The sequence below is a fragment of the Mauremys reevesii genome, linkage group 3, assembly GCF_016161935.1.
Source record: "Mauremys reevesii isolate NIE-2019 linkage group 3, ASM1616193v1, whole genome shotgun sequence".
Taxonomy (NCBI): domain Eukaryota; kingdom Metazoa; phylum Chordata; order Testudines; family Geoemydidae; genus Mauremys; species Mauremys reevesii.
This window is the reverse complement of record NC_052625.1, coordinates 81,051,969-81,074,948: the sequence shown is the minus strand read 5'-3', so window position 1 is coordinate 81,074,948 and position 22,980 is coordinate 81,051,969. Positions and strand designations below refer to the sequence as shown.

At 38.0% G+C, this 22,980-nt stretch overlaps 1 protein-coding gene across 1 annotated transcript in view; it reads left to right on the top strand.

Moving 5' to 3' along the window:
- The window catches only part of DISC1 (DISC1 scaffold protein), a 345,826-nt gene that overhangs the window by 292,885 nt on the left and 29,961 nt on the right, over nt 1–22,980 (top strand). The window contains 1 exon segment of the mRNA XM_039530205.1: nt 15,059–15,314. Within this exon segment, the coding sequence (XP_039386139.1) occupies nt 15,059–15,314 (256 nt within the window).

Sequence of the window (22,980 nt, the reverse complement as noted above, 5' to 3'; positions counted from 1 at the left end):
ATAGCTCACTTAGTGGTTGAATGTAGGTGTTGAGAAGGACTAGAGTGAGAACAGATGCTTGAAAGACTGCACAGATTGATGGGTCTAGTGGTGGAGGTGCAGTTTCCCATCACATCTCCATATATAGTCAGATGCTCAGCTGGTGTAAGTCTGTGTAGGAGCATTGACCTCAATGTTTAGGATCTGGCCCATAATATTTATTTGCATAATGGGGCCCAAAACCTGACTGGGACCTCTGTGCACAACCATAATGTAAAGAATGATTGTTAAAAGCCAAACACAAAGGAAGAACTCTGCAAAATAAAAGTGGGTTATGCAGAAAAGTGCATTACGGAAAAGTAGCCAGCAGGTTTTGTTAATGTGGCAGAACTATTACTTACAAAAAATAAGATTCTTTTTCAACTTACAGTCCATTCTCTTTGAGATCTCATTTAAACTCCTGTGTCTAGGAAGCTATGGTATGTCTATGTATTGTGTGAGAGAGGGGGGACTCAGAAGGTACCTGCCATTCTCCAGTTTAATTTATCCCCTGTCTCTAACAAGCTCCAGCCCAGTCAGGTGAAATCTGTCAAACTTCTCCTACTGCATGAAAGGACCTTTTATTTTTGCTGGGAGTTAAATGGTCTATTTATTTGTGGCCTCCAAAGATAATGACTCCAGCCCTGAGCTAATTAAATGTCTTTCTCTTTCTCACCACTTGTATTCAATTGGTTTGCATGTGAGGTGTAGAATTTTGTCTTCATTCACTTAATCATCACCCTTTTATCCCAGGCTCAGGTGAAGATTTTAGCTAAAAAAGAATAATAGAATATTAAAATTACAACAAAAATAATAGCCATTTGTCACAATGTTATTTCTGGGATGACTTCACAACAGCCCCAAATATATTTTAAGATTTCTGTAGGTTTGTAATTTAAATAGTCCCACCGGAACTTGGAAGGTAATACTTCATTGAGGTGAATTGGGTAAGATGGATGGGAAAAAATATCTTTGCTGTTACTGTTGTGTTTGGGTGTAGAAAGTTTTTCCACGGCTCAGACAGGGTAGGGATTGAGACCATCCCTCTGGAAATGCAGGGGACCAGAGCTCAAAGTTAGTTGAGACTTGTCCCTGGCATAAGAGGCTGGCAATGTTCAGTGGTGGAGTTGTGCCAGGTGTTGGGAGAGTGCCCCAGTCAACCCATTCACATCATGGGCTGCAAAGCAGCTTCTCTTCTCCAACCCAGTTTTTCTTCCTGCCCTCATGTCTTTCAGCAGGGAGCAGAGTTAATGTTTACTCTCTCTCATACAGCAGAAATGAAAATTCCACCAGATCTTCTCTTCTCTTCCCTCCAGTGCACCACACAGTGTGAGGAGGAAATATGTACCACTCCTAGCACCAGGCAAGACCGTAAGGAAGAGGGAGATTTACCCCATGAATGCCTGCAGAAAGGAAAACAATTGCAGTGATGGAACCCCTACTCTCACACCCCTGTGGTGGTGAGGATGCATTAGAGCACCACTGGTGAAGAGAATAGTTGCTGTGGGTAGGGGGAATCTTCAGACTGTGTCTGGGTTCCGGAAGAGTTTTCAGTGTAATTGTGACATCAGGGCAAGAGAGGAGGCAAGGCCTTCAGGCTGACAGTTATCCAGGAGTGGGAGACAGACTAATACTTTTATTTTTCTACTTCAGACACTAGAGAGTTTAATATCTGATATTAAACCAATATTGCTATGGTTTGCATTATGCTAGGAACATTTTGTTAGGAATATTTAGCTACTACATAAAACAGCAGAAAGTGAAGAAAGACCCCCTAACATCGCAGACTCCACACATTTATTGTGCCTTTGATTTTTTTCCCCATTGTTCCAGTTCATGAATGTTGGACTGCTGATTCTGATTTATTTTTTTAAGTAATAAAAGAGCTTTAAAGCATTTGTTTGTGGGAGGAAAACATCTATACCTTAAAAATTTTTTGTCAATAAGACAAGATTTTGTACAGATACAAAGAGGAAAAAAGTATGTCAAAATTGGGCTTGTCGTCCTTGCCAGTGTCCCTTAAAACTTCTGAAACAGTGAAATACAATAATTCAGCCCTTACTAGCTCTCTGTCCATAGTAATTCAGAATTCATCTGAGCTGGGACTTTATCCAGGCTTCTGAACTAAATTATCTTATCTTTTCTCTTTGATTGTTCATCTCTTAAGACTGACTTACAGTGGGGCATCGCTAATGCCAAGGTTACTGGGAATGGGATTCTGTTCTTATTCATGAAATGAAATGCATTTTCTTCATGCTTTTCTTCTTCCCTTCAAGTCATTTTATACCTAGAATGTCAAAATCAGCCAGAGAGCAGTGATAGGATTCTACCTCAAGCAACAGCAAATATCAGCATTCCTTAAAAAGAAAAAGTCCTGAAAGTTCAGAATCCCTCTAAATTGTTAGTCGCTGTTTATGATGTTCCCATCCTTCCTTAGATAGCCCACATCTCTCCATTTCAATCTGTGTGCTGTTCTCTGATTCTCGACAACTGCACCAGTAATGATACAGTTCAACAGTTTACTAAAGTCAATTAATGTCATTGTAGCCCTTCTCCTGCTTACCTGAGAATAAGCAATTTTCTTTCATTGTGCTTCCTTTGCAATACTGCAATTTCCATATGTGGAAACTGATGGAGTATGATTTTCCTTGCATTATCCTTCTCATTTGCTTACTTTCCTCTTTCCTTATCTCCTTCTACCTACTTGAATTATATGAATTCCATGAAGAAACCTAAATCCAAGGACACCAATTTATATTCTCCATTAACCGGTTGCCAATCATGAGTCTAGAGAGAATCCATTCTGCGAACCCTCTTTCTTGATTTGTCCAAGACAAATAGTGAAGGATTTTAGTGACAAGTTTCCTTTTAAGGGAGCAGCTGGCTACTATCTTATGTAGTCTCTACCTACAGTTTATGTGAATTTATGTATGAACATAAAAGGAATTTGCATGCTAACAGTGACTACAGATGAAAATTGCATGTATTCCTATTACAGGATTTCATATTCTCAAAGCCCCAAATCAACTCCACATCTCAGAGGTGCACAGCATGTAAAGGGGTGCAGTTGTCCCATTTAAAACTTAGCCAGTTCCTGCAAGAACCTCAGCACTATTAACTAAAGTGAAAGAAATACCCATAATACACAAATGTTCAAATTACTACTGGGAAAGGTAGAAGTGGTGTATTTTGTTAGAATCTTCTGACATACACTCACCCCAATTCTTTACCTTAACACTTTATTTTTCAGATTCCTGTAAATGCTGTTGTTATGCCAGGTTAGGATATTGTGATACGAATTAACAGATCGGAGTAATCTGAATGGTGTGGCCCAATGAACTCAGAGATACCAGACATTTTAGAATGTGGTATTCTTTTATCTAAATAAATACATTTTAGGTCTAAATTTAGACTAAGCTCTTCAGGGCACCAGCTATTCTATGCTATATAGGCTTTTATACCACGCTCATTACCATAGTAACTGAGCACCTTTCATTATTGCATTAAGCAATGTGACTAATATTGGTCACCTGTGGTTTGTTTTCTCTCATGTCCCTTCTCCAGAGGGACAATTCTGTGTGCGGTGTAGTGTTTTGTTGGTTTTTTTAATGTACACAGTGCTGTGTGTTTATATTGGAGAAGGGAAGAGTAAAGAAATGGACTTGCACTTGGAGTGGAAGGTGGTGAGGTTCATGATGGTCCTTAGTTCTTGTGAGAATTCATTCCATAGTCTAGACTAGTCCTGAGAAAGCTGCTTCTCCTGCACAGATGAGCTTTTCAGCCAGGTCATTAATGATCTGGATGATGGGATGGATTGCACCCTCCGCAAGTTTGCAGATGACACTATGCTGGGGGGAGAGGTAGATATGCTGGACGGTAGAGATAGGATCCAGAGTAAACTAGAAAAATTGGAGGATTGGGCCACTTAGGACAGAAGAATCCCATACACTGCTACAGGCTGGGGACCAACTGGCTAAGAGGCAGTTCTGCAGAAAGGACCTGGGGATTACAGTGGACAAGAAGCTGGATATGAGTCAACAGTTTGCCCTTGTTGCCAAGAAGGCTAATGACATATTGGACTGGATTAGTAGGAGCATTGCCAGCAGATCGAGGGAAGTGATTATTCCCCTCTATTCGGCACTGATGAGGCCACATCTGGAGTACTGTGTCCAGTTTTGGGCCCCACACTACAGAAAGGATGTGGACAAATTGTAGAGAGTCCAGTGGGGGGCAACAAAAATGATTAGGGGATTGGGATACATGATTTATGAGGAGAGGCTGAGGGAACTGGGCTTATTTAGTCTGCAGAAGATAAAAGTGAGGGAGGATTTGATAGCAGCCTTCAACTACCTGAAGGGCAGTTCCAAAGAGGATGGAGCTAGGACTGTTCTCAGTGGTGGCAGACGACAGAACAAGGAGCAATAGTCTCAAGTTGCAGTGGGGGAGGTTTAGGTTGGATATTAGGAAACACTATTTCACTAGGAAGGTATTGAAGCACTGGAATGGGTTGCCTAGGGAGGTGGTGGAATCTCCATCCACAGAGGTTTTTAATGCTCAGCTTGACAAAGCCCTGGCTGGGATGATTTAGTTGGTGTTGGTCCTGCTTTGAGCAGGGGGTTAGACTAGATGACCTCCTGAGGTCTCTTCCAACCCTAATCTATGATTTTCCCTTGTGACAGAAAGTTCCATTGTGCTTGAAGAATGAAGTTGTGAACCACAAGCCTTATCCCAGAGCTTTTAGGTGATCTTTTAGATATCCTGGGCCCAGTTCATTGAGCACCTGGGAAATAAGGACCAAGACCTTGAACTTGACTCTCTATCCTATCCAGAAGCCATTATATAAAGTGGGAGACATCCCTGACACAAAGACCACCCTTTGCCAAATTTCAAGCCTTTGCTCCCCATTGCACCTCAACCAAAGGGCATTTCTTCTTCCTGTCTTTAGTCATTCATTTGAATAAACTCAGTTCATTCAGCACATCCCAAATTATGACTCACATCACAAATTCAATTGACATTTACTGCTGCCACTTGTAACTTATAACTCTGGTAGAAGGGAGCTTTTTGTAGAATGTGTATTTGTATATACAAGAAGCAAACCTGAAAAACATGATGGTTCTAAAGAAAACACTTGAACCGGTCTGTGTACTGAGCTTCTCCTGTGTGCTGTTGAGCACTTGCAACCCACAGTGACTGTAATTGGAGTTGAGAGGATCAGGCTCCTTATGCATATCATGTTGTTAAAAGAAACAAGCACTCATTCTCTCTTGTACAACCTAAACAGTGTTTCAAAATGTCAGGCCAGATTTCCTGTTGGTGTAAATTGACATAGCTGCTTTGACTTCAGTGGAGCTATGCTGATTTAGATCATCTGAGAATCTGGCCCCAAATCTCAAATGCTGTGTTTTCTCCTAGTTGCAAAAGTTTGGAAACTGAAATTTTCTGGTAGTAGAGTTGGCAGTGCCTGTGAAATCATAAGTGCTTCTGAATGGTTGAGCAACCTCAACTCCAGCTGAAGTCAATGGAAGCTGAGGGCATTCACATATGCTCTAAGGTCCCAGTTTAGGAAAGCATTTAAACATGTGCTTCAGTTCATCCCTATTAAGGCAATATTAGGAGCATGCATAAATGCTATTCTGAGTAGAGATGCTTCCCTGAATCAGGCCTCTTATTTAAATCTGATTTAAGGTTATATATTAAATAATATAGAAAAAAATCTCATCTCAACCATAGCTCTCTAATGAAAGAAACAAAACTCTCAACTTTTGACATTATGGGGCTTCACCATTATCACGGGATCCAAAGGCAAGTGACATGGAAATAGACTTATTTGTGCTAGTACCAAACTTGAAGGTACTTTAACAGATTAGATGAATGGTAAAATAGGGTTGAGAAACTGCATAGTATGCTCAACTACCAAAGCTAAGTTTTTACCCTTATGAAGGGCTATTTACAGTAGAAGTTTTAATGTAGGAACTATATTTCTCCATTTCTTCACAAAGAGAAAAAAATGGTTCTTAAGAGAGGCAGTAAATTATGTACGTTATAGATTAGATAATACGGTAAAAACATTGTACAGTAAGTAGAGGCACTAAATTGAGTAGTACGTGCTCGCTACTTTATTTCTTTGTAAATTAGTTAATTTCCTGCATCTGCAATGTCAGTTCCATCACAACATCCACCTTGCATTAAGAATCAAAGTGGAAACAGTAAACTGCAGCAGTCTATCATTTTGTGTTTCCAGCAGAGATAATTTAACTATAACACAGTGACACTGAATATTGATAGAAAAATGACAGGCCATGATTAAAGTTTTGTGCCAGATAAAATGAATAGCTGGCAGATGAAAAGAAAACAGAAATTAATTTCCCTTCTGACTCCTGTACAAGTGTATTTTCTAATTGTTATTGCTTAGTATTGTACTGTCTTGTTTTTTAATAACCATAATAAAATATCCATTATTGGTTTTCAGCAATAAAAAAAAATTGACTTCCCCTTTATTTTCTTGAACAGAAAGAGTAGTTACATAATCTGGCCACATAAAATCCAAGAAATCAGTTATGCCCTCAAGATGTTGATGTTAGTTTGCTTATCCTTTTATGGGTAGGAGAAAAAAGGAAATAATATTATCAGGCTCTTTTTAGATTTCAATTTAGATTTCAGCTCTTAAATACTATAGACTGTGGATGCAATAGGTGATGTTTATCCTAGCCTATGAGAAATTGTGGATAATGACTGTTGCTGATAGGTTTAATCTTTTAAACATTTGGTAGAAAGTATTGCCAGCCATTCGTGTTTCAGTGTGCACTCGGTATACTGACAGCACAGTGAGGGACTGCAGCTTTTAGTATTAATATTGTTAGCAGACTGCTACACAAAGTTGTAAATGTTTTGACCAAAAAAAATTCTAAACTAATGCTATACACGAGTAAAATAACTAATGCTATTATTCACTGTAAAGGTCTGAGAAAATGAACCTCATCCACCACCACAGAATATGTTTATTGATATTTTCCACTAAGTATTTTCCAGGATTGAGAATTTTTACAATATTCAGTTGTCTCGTGAAATATAGACACATGCACAAGTTTTTAAAATATGGATTTAATTGTATGACTTTAAGCAATCAGTTTTTAAAATGTTTACCATATAAATTGGTGGGGATGGGCACAGGGATGGGATTTACATGGGGGAAGCACAATTTAAATCTAATCACTTAAGTCTATCAACATGCACATATTTCCAATCATGAAAATGTTCTAGAAGTCAAAATCCAGAGAAGCAAAAAGAAGATGAGAACGAGAGATAGAATGTTGAAAGAAAATAGGAGCCACTTACCCATGTTGTTCCTGTGTTTCAGTCCAGCAGTGCATTTTCCCCACTAAAATATTTCTGCATTGACTCTGGGCTTTGAACAATGAGGCTCTGGCCTTCGCTGAACAATTTTCAAAAGGGTGCATCTCAGCTGCTAATACAAACATGCTGCTATACACACAAAATGGGTATGTGCATTTAGTTTACAGTTCCCCATTCTTTAGTCTTCTATTCTGGTTTGGTAATGTAGATATGTTTGAAAAATGTGTCCTTAATTTTATAGCAGTTGTGAAATAAATTTACAATAATAAACCTATGTAAATTCTTTGTATTCAGAATCACTCTGAGGGCTTGTCTACATGGGAACTCTTAGGAAAGTTAATACGAATGGATTTTTAAATTGGATTAGTTAAACTGTATTAAATCAGACTCAGCTGTATTAAATCCCTGTGTAGATCCTCATAGTCAGAATTAAAGTGGTTTTAATTTGGTTTAGCTCAATTCACTTTGAAAATGTGAACAAAAGGTTTAATTCTTAAAACTACAATATCCACTTGCTGAAGTGAAAAAACAGATTGACAGAGCCAGAAGAGTACCCATAAGTCACCTACTACAGGACAGGCCCAACAAAGAAAATAACAGAACGCCACTAGCCGTCACCTTCAGCCCCCAACTAAAACCTCTCCAGCGCATCATCAGAGATCTACAACCTATCCTGAAAGATGATCCCTCACTCTCTCAGATCTTGGGAGACAGACCAGTCCTCGCCGCTTACAGACAGCCCCCCAACCTGAAGCAAAAACTCACCAGCAACTGCACACCATACAACATAAACACTAACCCAGAAACCTATCCTTGCAACAAAGCCCGATGCCAACTCTGTCCACATATCTATTCAAGTGACACCATCACTGGACCTAATCACATCAGCCACGCCATCAGGGGCTCGTTCACCTGCACATCTACCAACGTGATATATGCCATCATGTCCCAGCAATGCCCCTCTGCCATATACATTGGCCAAACCGGACAGTCTCTATGCAAAAGAATAAATGGACACAAATCTGACATCAGGAATCATAACATTCAAAAACCAGTGGGAGAACATGTCAGCCTCTCTAACCACTCAGTGACAGACTTGAAGGTGGCAATTTTGCAACAAAAAAACTTCAAAAACAGACTCCAAAGAGACTGCTGAACTTGAATTAATATGCAAATTAGATACAATTAACTTAGGTTTGAACAGAGACTGGGAATGGTTGGGTTATTACACTAATTGAATCTATTTCCCCATGTTAAAATATCCTCATACCTTCTGTGGATCATCTCGATAATCACGTCAATGGTTTTTTTCTCTCTCCTGCTGCTGATAGCTCATCTCAATTGATTGGCCTCTTACAGTTGGTATGTCTTCTCCCATCTTTTCATGTTCTCCGTATGTATAAATATCTTCTGTGTGTTCCATTCTATGCACCCGATGAAGTGGGTTTTAGCCCACGAAAGCTTATGCTCAAATAAATTTGTTAGTCTCTAAGGTGCCACAAGTACTCCTGTTCTTTTTGCGGATACAGACTAACATGGCTGCTACTCTGAAACCTGTCAAAAGGTTTAATGCAGTTTAATGAAGCCACTTTAAATTCACACATTAATTAATTTGGATTAATTTTCCTTATTATCCCAGTGTAGGCAAGCCCTTAGCATATTAAAAGGAATTTCTTTATATGGGTTGAAAAAGCTTCCTTCTTTGCTGCATCTCATTGAACAATATTTTATATATGTAGCTCTTTACATGCATTGATATCCCAGAGTCCTTTGCAAGAAGATAAGACTCCAATTATCATTGTTTACAACTAAAATACTTGATATATGTAAATCATGTAATTTAGATCTAATCAGTCATTTATACAATACAATACACATTTATTTTGTACACCGTCTTTCATACAAATTTAATCACAAAAAGTTTTACAGAGTTACTTCAAATAATAAAAGTACAGCACTAAATAATGAATAATAGCAGGGGGAGAAAGAAAGGAGAGGAAATTGGAAAAATTGTTTTCAGCTGAGATATGATATGAAATGAAGAGCTATAGAGGCTATTTCTAGCAGCCAGAGGTGCAAGAAAGAACATTCTTTACCAATAGTGAAAGGCCTGATGAGGGTCAGTTGTTAAATAGGGGAAGGCGCAGGGAGTGGGTAGAGAGAGGTAAGGTCCATGAAGTAGGCAGAGACAAGTCCATAGAAGATTTTACAAATACAAAGGAAATATAGGAGAGGAAGATGGGGAGAATGGAGGAGTAAGAAGGTACCAGTGGAAAAGTTGGTTTTGACAGTGAAACATTAGCGATGTCGTAGTATGTAGTAAGAGAATGAAGTAGGTCAGGAGGAGGAACTGGTTTTAAGGAACCAAATGTCCAAGTGGTCCCAGGGTACAAGGAGAGAAGGCAGGGGAGGGAGAGTAAAGGAAAAAGAAATAATTGATTAGAAGGATTTGGAGTAAGTGTCAAAGAGGGAGGAGAAATTAAAAAAAAAACAACAAAAAAGCAATCTTGGAATAAAAGAAATAGGATTGCCTGAGCCTTGTTGGGGAAAGACTGAAATTGCAAAGTGTTTAGATGGAGAAGAGAGTTAATAGTGCTCATGAATAAACAAGGGTTGTTAACAAGTTTGGAAACAAGGGAGCAGCAGAAACAAGGTTTTGGTGCCCTGGGAACATCAGTATAGCGTAAAGTATGTAATGAACTTACAAGATTTCCAACTTTCTTGGTGGCCGTAGAGATGATATACACAACATTGTTTTAGTAGGCATTGAAATGTGAAATTGAGACTCTGGTGTGTATAACAGGCTTTTCTCATTGGCAGTGAGAGAAGTTCCCAGCCCCAAAATAAAAAACAAACAAACAAAACCCAACCAAACCGAAGTTTCCTTCCCTAAATAGTCAAAATCAAAGCCCTTTCTAGGGTCTGAGCAAGGGAAAACCAATACCCCTGCTTGAACTGAGTCCAAGTTTTCCATTCCCCACAGTCTATATTCTTTTCCTCTTCCTCCTTTTGTGTGTGCCAGCTGAGTCCTGTGGTTTGATGAGCTCCAGCTGTATCTTCTCTACCAGATTATTCCTAAACCCAGAGCTGACAGGGAAAATAGGGTTGTGGGGACCTTGACTGACTAAGCCTCATGTGATCCAGTCACATGATGGAACATTACAGAGCGGGTTTGGATGAGCAGTGGAAAGTTATAGGCATCAAAAAAATACAAGGGGAGGGTCAAGAGGCTAAAGTGGTAGAGTGAATGTTAAAGAATCAAAAGCAAAGCTGGAAAATCTAGATACAGATGTTTGAGATAACAGGTGTGAGGGTAAATTTCTGAAGGATTAAGCAATGTTTAAGTATAAACATGGGTATTAATACATAACATTAATGGTAATATGGTAAACTACATTAAAAGGCCAGGTATCTAAAAATATGGTCTTCATGGGGTTTTTGAGTGGCTTAAGCATTACTTTTCTTGATTTTCTTTCCCTCCTTCTTCCTGGCCTCCCTTAGGGTGGTTACCTTTCTAGAAACAGCTAGACACTGTATGGACATACAGTAAGAGAAAGATCTCTACCCCAAAGAGCAGAATCTAAATAGATGAAGCAGAAAGTGGGAGGGAAAACAGAGGCACAGAGAGATGAAGTGACTTTCCTTAGCTCACACAGTAGGTCAGTGGTAGAGCTAGAAGTAGAATCCAAAGCTCCTGATTCCAGTCCTGTACCCTTTTTACTAGACCATATTTCCTTCTGATGTTAAATGGTATCCTGTATCCTTTGTAATGACTTTCCCTGGTTATTTCATTTGATCACTCCTTAGGCATTTTTTACCTAGGGATAAATCCTCTTAATGTCAATTCAAGTTTTTCTTGATCAGAGGGTAAATAAGGCATCCTGAATAGGGCTTGCAGACTGTGGGAAATTATTGGCCCACTGTCTTTAATACATTTTCCAAGGCATACGCTGTGTGTAGGATGAATCAATAGTAAACATCTTTCATCTTCCTGAATGTCATTAATTCTAAGCTTTTTTTCCTTGATGCCTGCACTTAAGCCCTGATTCAGGAAAACACTTGACCATGTACACATGCTTGCATCCCTTTGATGTCAATGGGACTTATTCATGTGTGTAAAGTAATGTGTGTAAACCCACATGCATAGGTGCTTTCCTGAATCAAAACTTTAGTCCTGATCCCAATAGGGTTGCCAGTTGTGGTTGGACATGTCCCTGGAGGTTTCCTCACATGACATAATATTTAATTAAAGATTAATCTTTAATTTCTGGAGACTTTAGGACAATCCTGGGGAGTCGGCAACTCTATTTTCTGTTAGGAATCAGTTCTCTAAGTTACACATTTATTTGTTTCTATTTAATTTATGTTCCCACTGCTGGAAAGTTTTTGCATGTGTATTTATTGAATATGAATTTTATTATGCTTGCTTTCATTTTCAGTCTCACTTTATTGGCTTTCATGATATGGCTCCTCATAGAGGTTCATTCTGTCAATTAAAACAACAGTATCTTCTACACAAACAGTGTTTTAGCCACTGTGGATCATGAGCCATTTTTCTTCATGTTTCAGTCATCAGAAGACATCTCTGAGATAAGCTGCAATGAGATTTACAAAAAATGCTGCCTCCTTGTCTAGCTCCTGTTACTTTTTATAAAAATATTTTGGCTATTCTTACTTACATGGGCATATGTTTTCATTTAGGCTAAAGTGTGCAAGAGCCAAAGATGACTTGTGTGTGTCTGCAGTGCTCTTAGTAGGAAACCTGTTTTCCTGGACTTCCAGCTAACACTCTAAATAGTTTTAGAGCAATATTCTGCTGAGGAGCCACATGCAGAACTCCTGTTGACATCACTGTGAATCTTGCACGAAGACTGAGGGGAGAAATAGCCTGTAAACTTAATAGAAGATGGAAAGAAGCCTCAGTGGACAAATCCCCCTTTATATATATATATAATCTTGGGTCATGCTTTCTTATATAAAGAGTACACTTATAAATAGTTTATAAAGGATCAGTAAGTGATTAGAATATGTTTTAATAAATGGTTAATCAATTCTTATAGATGGTTATAGAGTCCAACAAATCAATAGGTTTCTTGTAATACCTTTGATTGATGTACTTAATACATACTGTTATGTCTATAACATGCATATATAACATCTATTAGTCAATTATGAATATTGAATAATGTATTTATAAATGCAACTTCAGTATAAAGTGTGACCTAATCTTGACCTGTCCACAGTGTAGGTCCAATCCTACAGAGTTATACTGTGCTTAATTTAAGAAGAAGAGTAGTCCCATCCACTTCACTAGGACTACAAACATCCATAAACTTAAGCATTTACAAAGTGGATTTAATATGAATAAGCCAAACACCATAATTCAATTATATATCTAAAATGCTGAAATATTCAAAAATTGGACCACATAAACAATTTTTTATTTATTTGGCATGTGGTTTTGTGTTTGCTGTTTGCAATTTTCAAAATACTGGTTTAAAAAATGCCCCTAAACTTTCAGTAATTTTAAAATAAAAAATTATGGAAGTATAGCCCCAAGAATTAAATCTGTGCATTTACTGCTTTCAGTTGAAAAGTTCAGCAACACAGAGTCTATTAACATACATATTTGATAACCTAGTTAGGGATACATCAGGAAGTACCAGAGTTTTACTAATATAGTGGCAAAATAATAATGTCCTTGAAATACACCCAAAGCTATTAAAGACATGTACCGTATTTATGGAATGCTGAAATCTGTGTAAATCTTAATCATGATCAACTCATGTTGACCAAATGGCTTGAGTAGTGGGTGAATAACATGTGCCCAAGACATTGCTGCTTTATAATAGTTCGAACACCATTTGTTTTTCTGGCAGTAATTATTGCATATATCATTATTTCTATCCTAATTGTATCAATGGGGTCTTCCATTAAGTTGAACAATCAAAGTGGGCTACCGGTTGGAAGTTCCAGGTCAAGTCTTGAGATGTCTAAAATGAATATCTCATAAAATACTATATATTGGTGCTGACAAACTTTTTATAAGGGGCAAGAAAGTTTTCAACTATGTAACTATTACACTGTAGTGACAAGCACCATCTAGTACAGAAAATAGTAGGGTTTATTTTATTTTATTTTATTTTAATTTACGTGGAGGTGGAGTGCTGACTGGAGGGAACACAGAATTCTTATGTGGCATGTATTGAAGATCCCTCTTCCCTTCCCCCCCCTTCTAATTAGCATTGCTCAGAACCCATTGGGATTCAGGCAGCAATTTGAAGACCTCATGTCACATTCCACCTTAATTAAATATGCATCCATACAAACTGTAAGCACTAATCCTGTGGCTCCATTTCTGACTCCCAATTATTCACACATACTCTGAAAATATTGCAGCTTCAAGTTTGGGTTGGTAAGTTTTATTTGTGCAGTAACAAATACTGTTGTTCAAAGTAAAAACTTGTCACTCAAATAAGCATTTTATTACTAACTGCAATTAATTTATTCTGTGTTCAGAGTAAAAATCTTTAAATCAGATATTTGATTACCACAGATATTTGTCAAGAAAGTTGGAATAACAGTTTGGTTTGTTTAAATTTTTTAACTTATAACTGATAGATCTGAAGGACATTGATAGAAAATGCTTCAGTTATTAGATGTTAAGATAAATCTAGACATTAGAGCAGTGAAATGGGAGTCAAGACTTGTGGGTTCTATTTCCTTCTCTGCCAATGACTCACTTCACTGTACTTCAGAGAGTAATTTAACCTCTCTGTGTTTCGGATTCAGCATTTGTAAAATGAAGATAATATATGCCTGTATGTCATGATGGTACTGAGAAGCTTAAGTACCTGATGCTGCAAAACCTTGCATGCATGGAATTCTCATTGACATCAATGGAAGAACTGTACATGAAGGGTTTTCAGGATAATATTCATAAAGCGCTTAAAGATCTTTGATTGAAAGAAGATACAGACGTGCAAAATATTAAGAAATTCTAAACAGAAACCTCCTTTCAACTCCTTCTTCTGCTGGAAAAAACGGGAACAGTACAATATCACAAAGTGAGGTTGGGGAAAATAGACAAAAAAGATAGGAGAAGGCTGAGGGAGAGTAAAAACAGCCCTAATTTAATTAATAAAACTTGATTGACTGATGCTTTAGATTTTTGTCTAAGTTTCACTCTAACAAGAATCTGAAAAGTTACATACATTTTTTTCTTAAAAGTATAATTTGACCAACATATTTAATGCAGCAAATAATATTTTAGTTGAAGTGATAACGTTCTCTCTCAGAACAACTTGAGGAAGATTATGTGAGTACTTTTTTACAATACAGTCATAAAGCCACTGAGAATGAGTAAGGCTCTGATCCTGCTCCCATTGAGGTCAATGACAAAACTTCCATTGACTTCAGTAAAATTAGAATGGGGTCTAATCTACCTACTGTACACACCACAGAAGGTAACAGCATTTTAACAGATTTTTCTTGACATCCACTTTGCAGTAGATAAATCCCTCTACTGCTTCTCAGCTTGAAATAACTCATTACCATTTTAAAAAGTGCTGAGCTCTTTATGAGAGCATTGACCTGCCCTTTTGATTAGGTTTAAAAAAAAGTTGTATGTTAGGAACTATTCTCCCTGAAACAAATTTTTATTTTCCTCTGGCTTTTATTTCAGCTGTGGGAACCAGCTGCTCGAAAGAGTGTGGGAAGCTGACTTGGAGGCCTGTCAGCTGTTGATCCAAGGGTTTCAGCTGAAAGAAGCTGGTTGCTGTGTTTCAGAGGGAGAAGAGGGCCGAACAGATGAGATGGATGCTGCTGATGATCACTGTTCGGACACAGCGAGAGGAAAAGAAAGCCACTTTCCAAAAGGCACAGAGCGGGGCGCTGTTTCATGCCCCACTGCTCAAACCAAATGCCGTGAACTCAAAGAGGTATCTAGCGTTTTCTGCAGATTGTTGAATGATGTCATTGTTTTTCATTTTGAGAGGAAGGGTTAAGGGTCAGCAAAGCAGATTAAGAATTAACTTTAGATTTGGCCTCAAATAAGGACAAAAATAAAATAGCTTTATGAAAACTCTGTCAATCCTTTTTCCTTTCACCATCAATCTTTTCGAAATTAAGAAAGAAAGAATATGTAAGGTACATATTGATTTTTGGGAGAAAATATTCTCATAAGATTCTTTATGGATTTAACACAAATTGTCAACGGTGTCTCCTCTCACTTACATCAGTTTCATGCTAGTGTGACTCAATTGACTTTTTATTCCTGATTTACATCAGCATGAGGGAGAGGAGAAGCAGGGTCCCCTAATGTCGGTGGAATGGTCTAAGTCTTTCCAGTTCAGATGCTGGGCAGACTTCCAGTTTGCATCAAATATTAAAAAGGAAAAAATGAGGAAGCTTAAAGGGCTTGACATATTTCTTTTAAGTTTTGTGGTTTGCTTTGGAATTTCTGTCTTAAATATTTACAACTACCCAGTAATCATTTAACAGCACTGCAAGGATAAGCAAGCTGTTAAGGAGTCATACCATCCAACAACACCATGTAATGTGACAAACAAACCCTATGACATGCATTGTTTTTATTTCTTTAGAATTTTGTCGTCAACAATTAAACGTGTGCTTAAGAGCACTTACTGTTAACAGCCATTGAACTTTGAACCACGTAGAAAATTGATATTTAATTGTGCATTTCTGTTGACTGAGATTTAGCAGAAGTCAGGCCATTACCCTACTGTAAATTCCCGTCTGGTCTAGTAAAATTCTATTCTGAATCAGGCTGTGAATGGTAATTTCAACCTTTTGTAAAATAAAATGTTTTACATAGCTGGACAACTTGTAACACAGAGGGCATTTTCATCCTAAATGGCCAGCTGTGATTTTTTTTATTTTATCTGCTGTTCTTGGTGAATCTGCAAAGATAATGCCAGCAATTCTGTTGCTTGGGTAAAGCTTGACTTCTTCCAAAAGTATAACTGTATGGTTTCCATGGTGGGGTGGTAGGTGATAAATACGGATGTGCAGTCAGAGGGGGTTTCTTTCCTATATCGAAGCAGGTTCTCTCAGGATATTTGGATGGCCCATTTAGTCATGCAATCTACTTCTCTGGAGGAGTGTCATTGTTTGGTGAAGGCAGTTTTAAGTGTATTAAGGTACATATCCTGGACTTTCTCCTCGGAGCATATTCTTTGTTATCTGAGTGCCTGGCTGTAGATAACAGATTTCTTGGTATTTGGGGTAGTTACTAGATCTGTGAAGGTAAGTGTGGTGATCTGCGGGTTTCTCATATGTAGTTTCCTGTATGGTTCCATTATTGAAGCTGATCATGGTGTCCAGGAAGTTGATGCTGGTGCGGGAGTGTTATAGAGAGAGTTTGATGGATGGGTAGTGGTTGTTGAAGTTGTGGTGGAAATCTACAGAGGAGTTTAGATTGTCTCTCCAGGGGATGAAAATATCATTGATGTATCCCAGGACTATCATTGGTTTCATGATGCATTTTTCAAAAAATTATTCTTTGGGGTGGTCCATGAACAGGTTGGCATATTGGGGAGGCATCCTAGTACCCATGGCTGTTCCCATGGTCTGGGCAAAGTGTGTGGTGTTGAACATAAAATTTTACAGGTGAGAATGAATTGGGTGAGGTTGGTGTGGATATGAGTCTTGTCCATTGTCCTGTAGATATTTGAGGTAGAAGGCAATTCCCTCATTGTGAGGGATGTTGGTATATAGGGAGGTGACATCCATTGTGGCAATATGGTGTTTGGAGGAAGGCTGTTATTGTTGCAGAGTTTATGGAGAAAGTCAGTTGTGTCCTGTAGGAAACTGGACTTTTGAGTGGTGAGTGGTTTGAGGATGGTTTCTCTGAGTCCCGATATTCCTTCAGTAAGCATGCCATGGCCAGATATGATGGTTTGTGTGGGTTCTCTTGTTTGTGTATATTGGGAAGCATGTAGAAGGTCCTTGGGGTGGGTTCAAGAGGTATGGGGTTCTATAGTTTCTCCTGGAGTTGTTTTGGGAAGGATTTGAGGATATCCTTACATTCCTGGGTGAATTGTGGTGTGGAGTCTTCTCTTACTTTATTATAGTGGGTGGCATCAGAGAGTTGTCAGCTGGCCTCATTGACATAATCATCACATTTGAGGATTATGATGGCTCTCTCTTTATCTGCTGGTTTGATCACTATCCGGTGGTTGGATTTCAGAGACTGTATAGCTGTCCTCTCCACAATGGAGAGATTGTAGTGGATATGATGATTTGGGATTTCACAGTCAAATTTTTCCTTGAAGCAATCAAGTGTGTGGTTTCCAGTCAGATGATTCCTTTTTCTTATAACCATCACTGGGGACAATACTATGAACAGTATTGTCTTTGTTGTGAAGTACTTCTTTGAGGAAGAATCAGTGAAATAATTCTTCTAGTTCTCACATGTTAGTATGGTATCAAATTCTGTGGTGCGGCAGAAGTTCAGTCCCTGGGAAAGTAGATAATTCAGCTCTGGTAAGAAGTAGCCTTGATAAGTTGATGATGTTGGGGTGTCACCTAGTATCCATCTGGTGGGTCCTGGTGTCATGGTTTCTCCTGGAAGTGGTGTTCTGTAGGTTGTGGATTTGTTGTAGTTATTTCCATTTTTTGTTTTTGTGTTGGATGGGGTGGGGGTGGGGTTACAGTTGTTTTGGCTTTCTTGCATGATCTCCGGTAGGATTCCTGATTTTTTTTTCTTTTCAGCATATGGGAGCATGTGATGATTTCTTATTTGAGGGGCGTCCCTTCTGGAATATGTGAGGTGCTGGAGATGGTTCCTCAGTTTTTCTGAAGTCCTTCTGCAGAGCTCTTTAGCATATTTAGAGTTGCATGTAGTTAAGTGGTCAGAGGGTTATAGATGGTTAGTCCTCTGGGAGTCCTCTTAAATTTGCTCAGGAAGTAGAGGACGCTGTTAAGTTTGGTTTCCTTTTTCTTCATGTTGTGGAATTTCCATTTCAGACAGTGAAATTTGATATCTTCCGTGGTTGGTTGTGGTAGTTGTGTTGGTCCCAGGATATTAGAGATACAAAATGGATGAGGTAATTTATTTTATTGGACCAACTTTTGTTGGTGAAAGAGACAAGCTTTCGAGCTTACACAGAGCTCTTCTTGGAAAGGTACTCAGAATATCACAGCTAAATACAAGGTGGAATAGATAAGGAGTTAACACCTGTTGCAAGAGACCATTCAAGGTGAAGTGGATAGTTTACACCTCTACAGTTGTGTGACAAAGGAAGGTTAGTGGGTTACAGATTGTTGTAATGAGCTATAAATCCAATGTCTTTATTCAGTCCACGTTTTTTGTTGTCTAGCAGAGTTATGAACTTAAGTTCCCAGACTCACCTTTTGAAGGTGCTTTTCACGTTTTTTTTTTCCTTCTTCTAGCTCATTACAATAATCTGTAATATCCTGGGACCAAGACAGCTACACGACTGAAAACAAATTTTACCACGATTTTCTCAGTTGGTGCTGTGGTTTAGACAGAAGCATAACAGGCTAGTAGCATCTCAACAGGAATGTTGGGCAGTGTATGTCTAGTGAGAGAAGGCATGGAGTGTATCTTTCACAAACACCTCCTAACAGCCAGTTATGGGGTGGAATATTTAATAAACACATTACACCTTTCTATAGCCATGGCAATAATTTGAGAAAGAGAAACTGGGTAAAGGAAGGAAGCAAGTCCTCTGATCTGTAAATGCACAGAGGTCTTCAGAGGTCTGGCATCTCTTTTCCAGCATTTAAACCTTCTGTCATGATGTATAACTGTGGAACTTCTGTGGTTGTTTAAAAATAGCTCTGTCTATGGCTAAATAGGTTGTATACCTTTTAGTTACTCTTTCATTTGACCACTGAAAGGGTTTTAAGGTATCTCTTAGGGAACAGCTTAATGATGATCATTAGTAATCAACCACATGATAATTTATCATATGACAAGGGATGGAGATTATAGATACTCACTTAAGGAAGAACGTGCATTTACCAAATTATTTGATGGTATTCTTTGAGTCCTTATGGAGTCCTTCTAAGATACATATCTTGATAAGATTGAGCTCACTTTTAGGGGGGTGACCCCCTTTAACTATCTTATCTCTGTTCTAGGCTATGGGGTATCAAAAGAGGAGTGGTATCCTTTGAAGAATATTAACTTCTTTCCAAAAAAGAGGAACAGAGGCATCATTTGTTTTGGAGCTTGCAGAATTGTTAGATTCAAAACCATGACAGAAAGGATATAATAATACATATGCACACACACACATACACTGGCAGCCTGGCAATTGTTTCACTTTATACTGAAATGTTATGAGTGAGGAGTTGAAGGCTGGAATTCTAGTGGTTCATTTGTCAGTATTACCAATAACTACTTCATATACTTTCACTTCCAGTCATTTATCTTGTTACCTCTGACAAAACATTATTATAAACTGGGTCCTGGGTTCATGGTGATGTATTATAAATACAATTTCCTCACATACGATTAACTTTTGCTCATAGGTTTCATTAAAAACTTAAAGACTATTCTTATGAAAAAGGGGGTTGAAACAGGAGAAGGGGAACAGCCAGGCATTCACGATCCTACTGGATTTGCTCCTTGACAATAAAGACTTGTTTATTTTATTATTATTTTCAAAGTAAGATATATCCTCAGTAGATCACAGAATATCACATGCTCAGTCATGATCGTTCAGGCTTTGCATGCTTTCAAAGTTCCAGATATCTTACTTTCCTGTGTGATCATAAGTTTATTATCTGACAGCCTTATCCCTGTATTTCTTAAGACAGTTGGAATATATTTTATAGTTGTACTTACACTGAAGACTCAGTGATCCTCACAAATACTATTCTCTTTTTAACCTGCATATGTAGAACTCAAAATTAAATATACTGTGTTTAATGGGACAATAAACTCCCTGAAAATTGCCAAAGCACTCTTGAAACTACCTGTGGCATCACCGAATAACCATATATAACAAACTTCCCCTTTAAAACCAACTGCAGAGCTGGGAAAACATCTATAATCCATGACAACCCTGCTGGTAGAAGCACCTTTACTGGTTTTTGCCAGAACTAAATCAGATGGGACCAGCCAGAATTATCCTGGAACAGCCAAAAATACCTGAGAATAAATGGCACCCCACTGGAACTACCAACAGCTAGTTAGAACAGCAGTCTTCTTTAACTTATTGGAACAAATCCATAAACAACACTAATCAGTCTGAACCAAGCCAAAGTACTCCTGCACCAGACAGAGCCAAGACAGATTGTGGCAACTTCAGGTATGGTTCTTCTATCAGGAACCAAAATTAACTTGCTGGAATTAAGAAAGAACAACATGGAGCCACCTTTAGTCTGAAGGAACCAAACCAATCATGGCAATTGAGTGTGATTCTGCCATGGTCCCAGTAGGTCCTAGATTTGTTCCTTAAAATTTTATGTAGCTCTAAATTGACTCCAAGTATTTTTACTCTGGTTTCTTAGAAGTGGAGGAGGTTGGAATTTTTTTCATAGTTTGTTTCTGGGTAATTTCTGAATTATACCAGGATTTTACCCGGCCTTATATACAATAACACTTCATTTCTCAAGATATTAACACCTGCACATTGCATCTCTCCTTGTGTGTCCTTGCTTTGACTTTTGTTTGTTGATATTTTCCTAGTAAGCAACATCAGAGGCACTGCTGACAACTAATATCTGTGTAGATTTGTATGTGTTAAAATCTCTCTAACACCTGGTATCGCTATGATCATGTATACCCATGAACCTTCACGTTTCATTTCCTGACCTGTCCTTTTTTTCTTCTTCTTCTGGCATGCTGTGCAGTGTTCCCTCTTTAACCTTATGAAGGAAGGAAACACCTACTAGATTTCAAGAGAATTCAGGTGATTAAAGTTTCAAGGTAAAAAAAACAAAATGTAGTAGTATTACCTTTGGTAAGCCAACATGTTTGGTAGCTACCACATCAGTCATTTGTAACATGTATAATTCCATCTCAATGCTTGAAACAGAGTGTGTATTGTTAGAGTAGAGATCAGGTTGCCAGGTTCTCTTCCAGCTGTGCTATTAATTTGCTTGATCTTGAGCAAGTCACCTTTCCTCTCTGTACCTCAGTTTTCCCATCTGTAAAGAAGGTTTGTAAAATGCTTTCAGATCCTTGTTGAAAAGGTGCTATATAATTACACAGCATTTTGTTTGATTAACTATGTTTGAGATATTAATACTCTGTGATATTGAAATGGACTCTCACTAAAAAGAAATAACAGTATACTTTTAAAATGACAAATGTTAAAAATTAAGTCAAAACTGTATGTGATATAGTGTTTGTCAGAATTTGGTGATAGCCATCAGCAATAAAGCCTTTGTCAGTGGGATGCAACACATTACCATAGATTAAAGTACCCTCTGATCCAGGAAGTAAATATGCCAGATGTAAAGGGCAACACTTTTTTAGAAATCTAAACAAAATGTACTTTCATATTAGTTTAATTAAATATTGTATTTGTAGAGATTCAAAAATCATTTGGAGACTTTAAATTTATCTACCTTAAATGTCAACATTGAGCATCAGTGAAGGTCAGTGTTTGAGTATGTTTTCTATATCCTTAATCCAACCTGCAAAGGGATTCTGTAACAACAGGCTTGTATACAGTGCTCAGGTCACCATTGTACAGCCAGTATTTACCCACATTTACTACACAGCGATGTCACTGCCCAGTCTAACCATAAGGAAATCCTGAGAAGTTTCAGATACCACTGTGTGTTATCTCTGGGTAAAGACTAGCTTTTTAATGAAGACATCTGTATCTCATAAAATTTAATCCTTCCAAGAACATGAAACATAGTAAAAACCAAAAAATGCACTAAGCAACAAACAAAAACTGAAGACAGAGTTAATGTCTTTGCAGAGTTCCCTTCTTTGTAGAGGTGAAGTTCTGAAAAGTTCACCAAGAATATTCTATGTTTTATCATTTGTTTCCTATATACAGGTCTCTGATACTGTGTGTTGCTTTGTCAAAACACTAACTGTAGCCCTCACTTGAATAGAGCTAAAAATAGTGTGTGAGAGAGATACTAATATCTAATTTTACAGTTTCATGACTTCCCCAACTACCCCTCAGCCTAGCCATTTAAATATTTTCTAATTTCTTATATCATAGTAGAAATGTGCCTTGAAGAAGGCGAAGATAGTAGCCTTATGGATCAGTTCAGGGAAGTCTTCCATGTCTGTAAAAAAAAATCTGGATGTGCAGACCATGGTGTCTGTGTGGGACATCAGTGGGACGCTGCACTGGCACAAGGATGTACTCGTGCAGTGTCACGTAGATGATTGGGGACGACAATCTTAATTTATAAATTAGAGTTTAATCTGATAATCGTTGGTTCTTTGGACAATATATTGGCCAAATAAATCTAATAATCTACATTTCACCTCTCTCATTCTTTCAGCTTTTTGTTACAGAGTGGCTAAAAAAAAAGTTAGAACAAGTTTTGCTTTCCACATACACTTTTTGAACTTATACTGTTCTTTACAAACTTGATAGAAGATTCCACCTCAACTCCATCTACTGATTTTGAAGATGA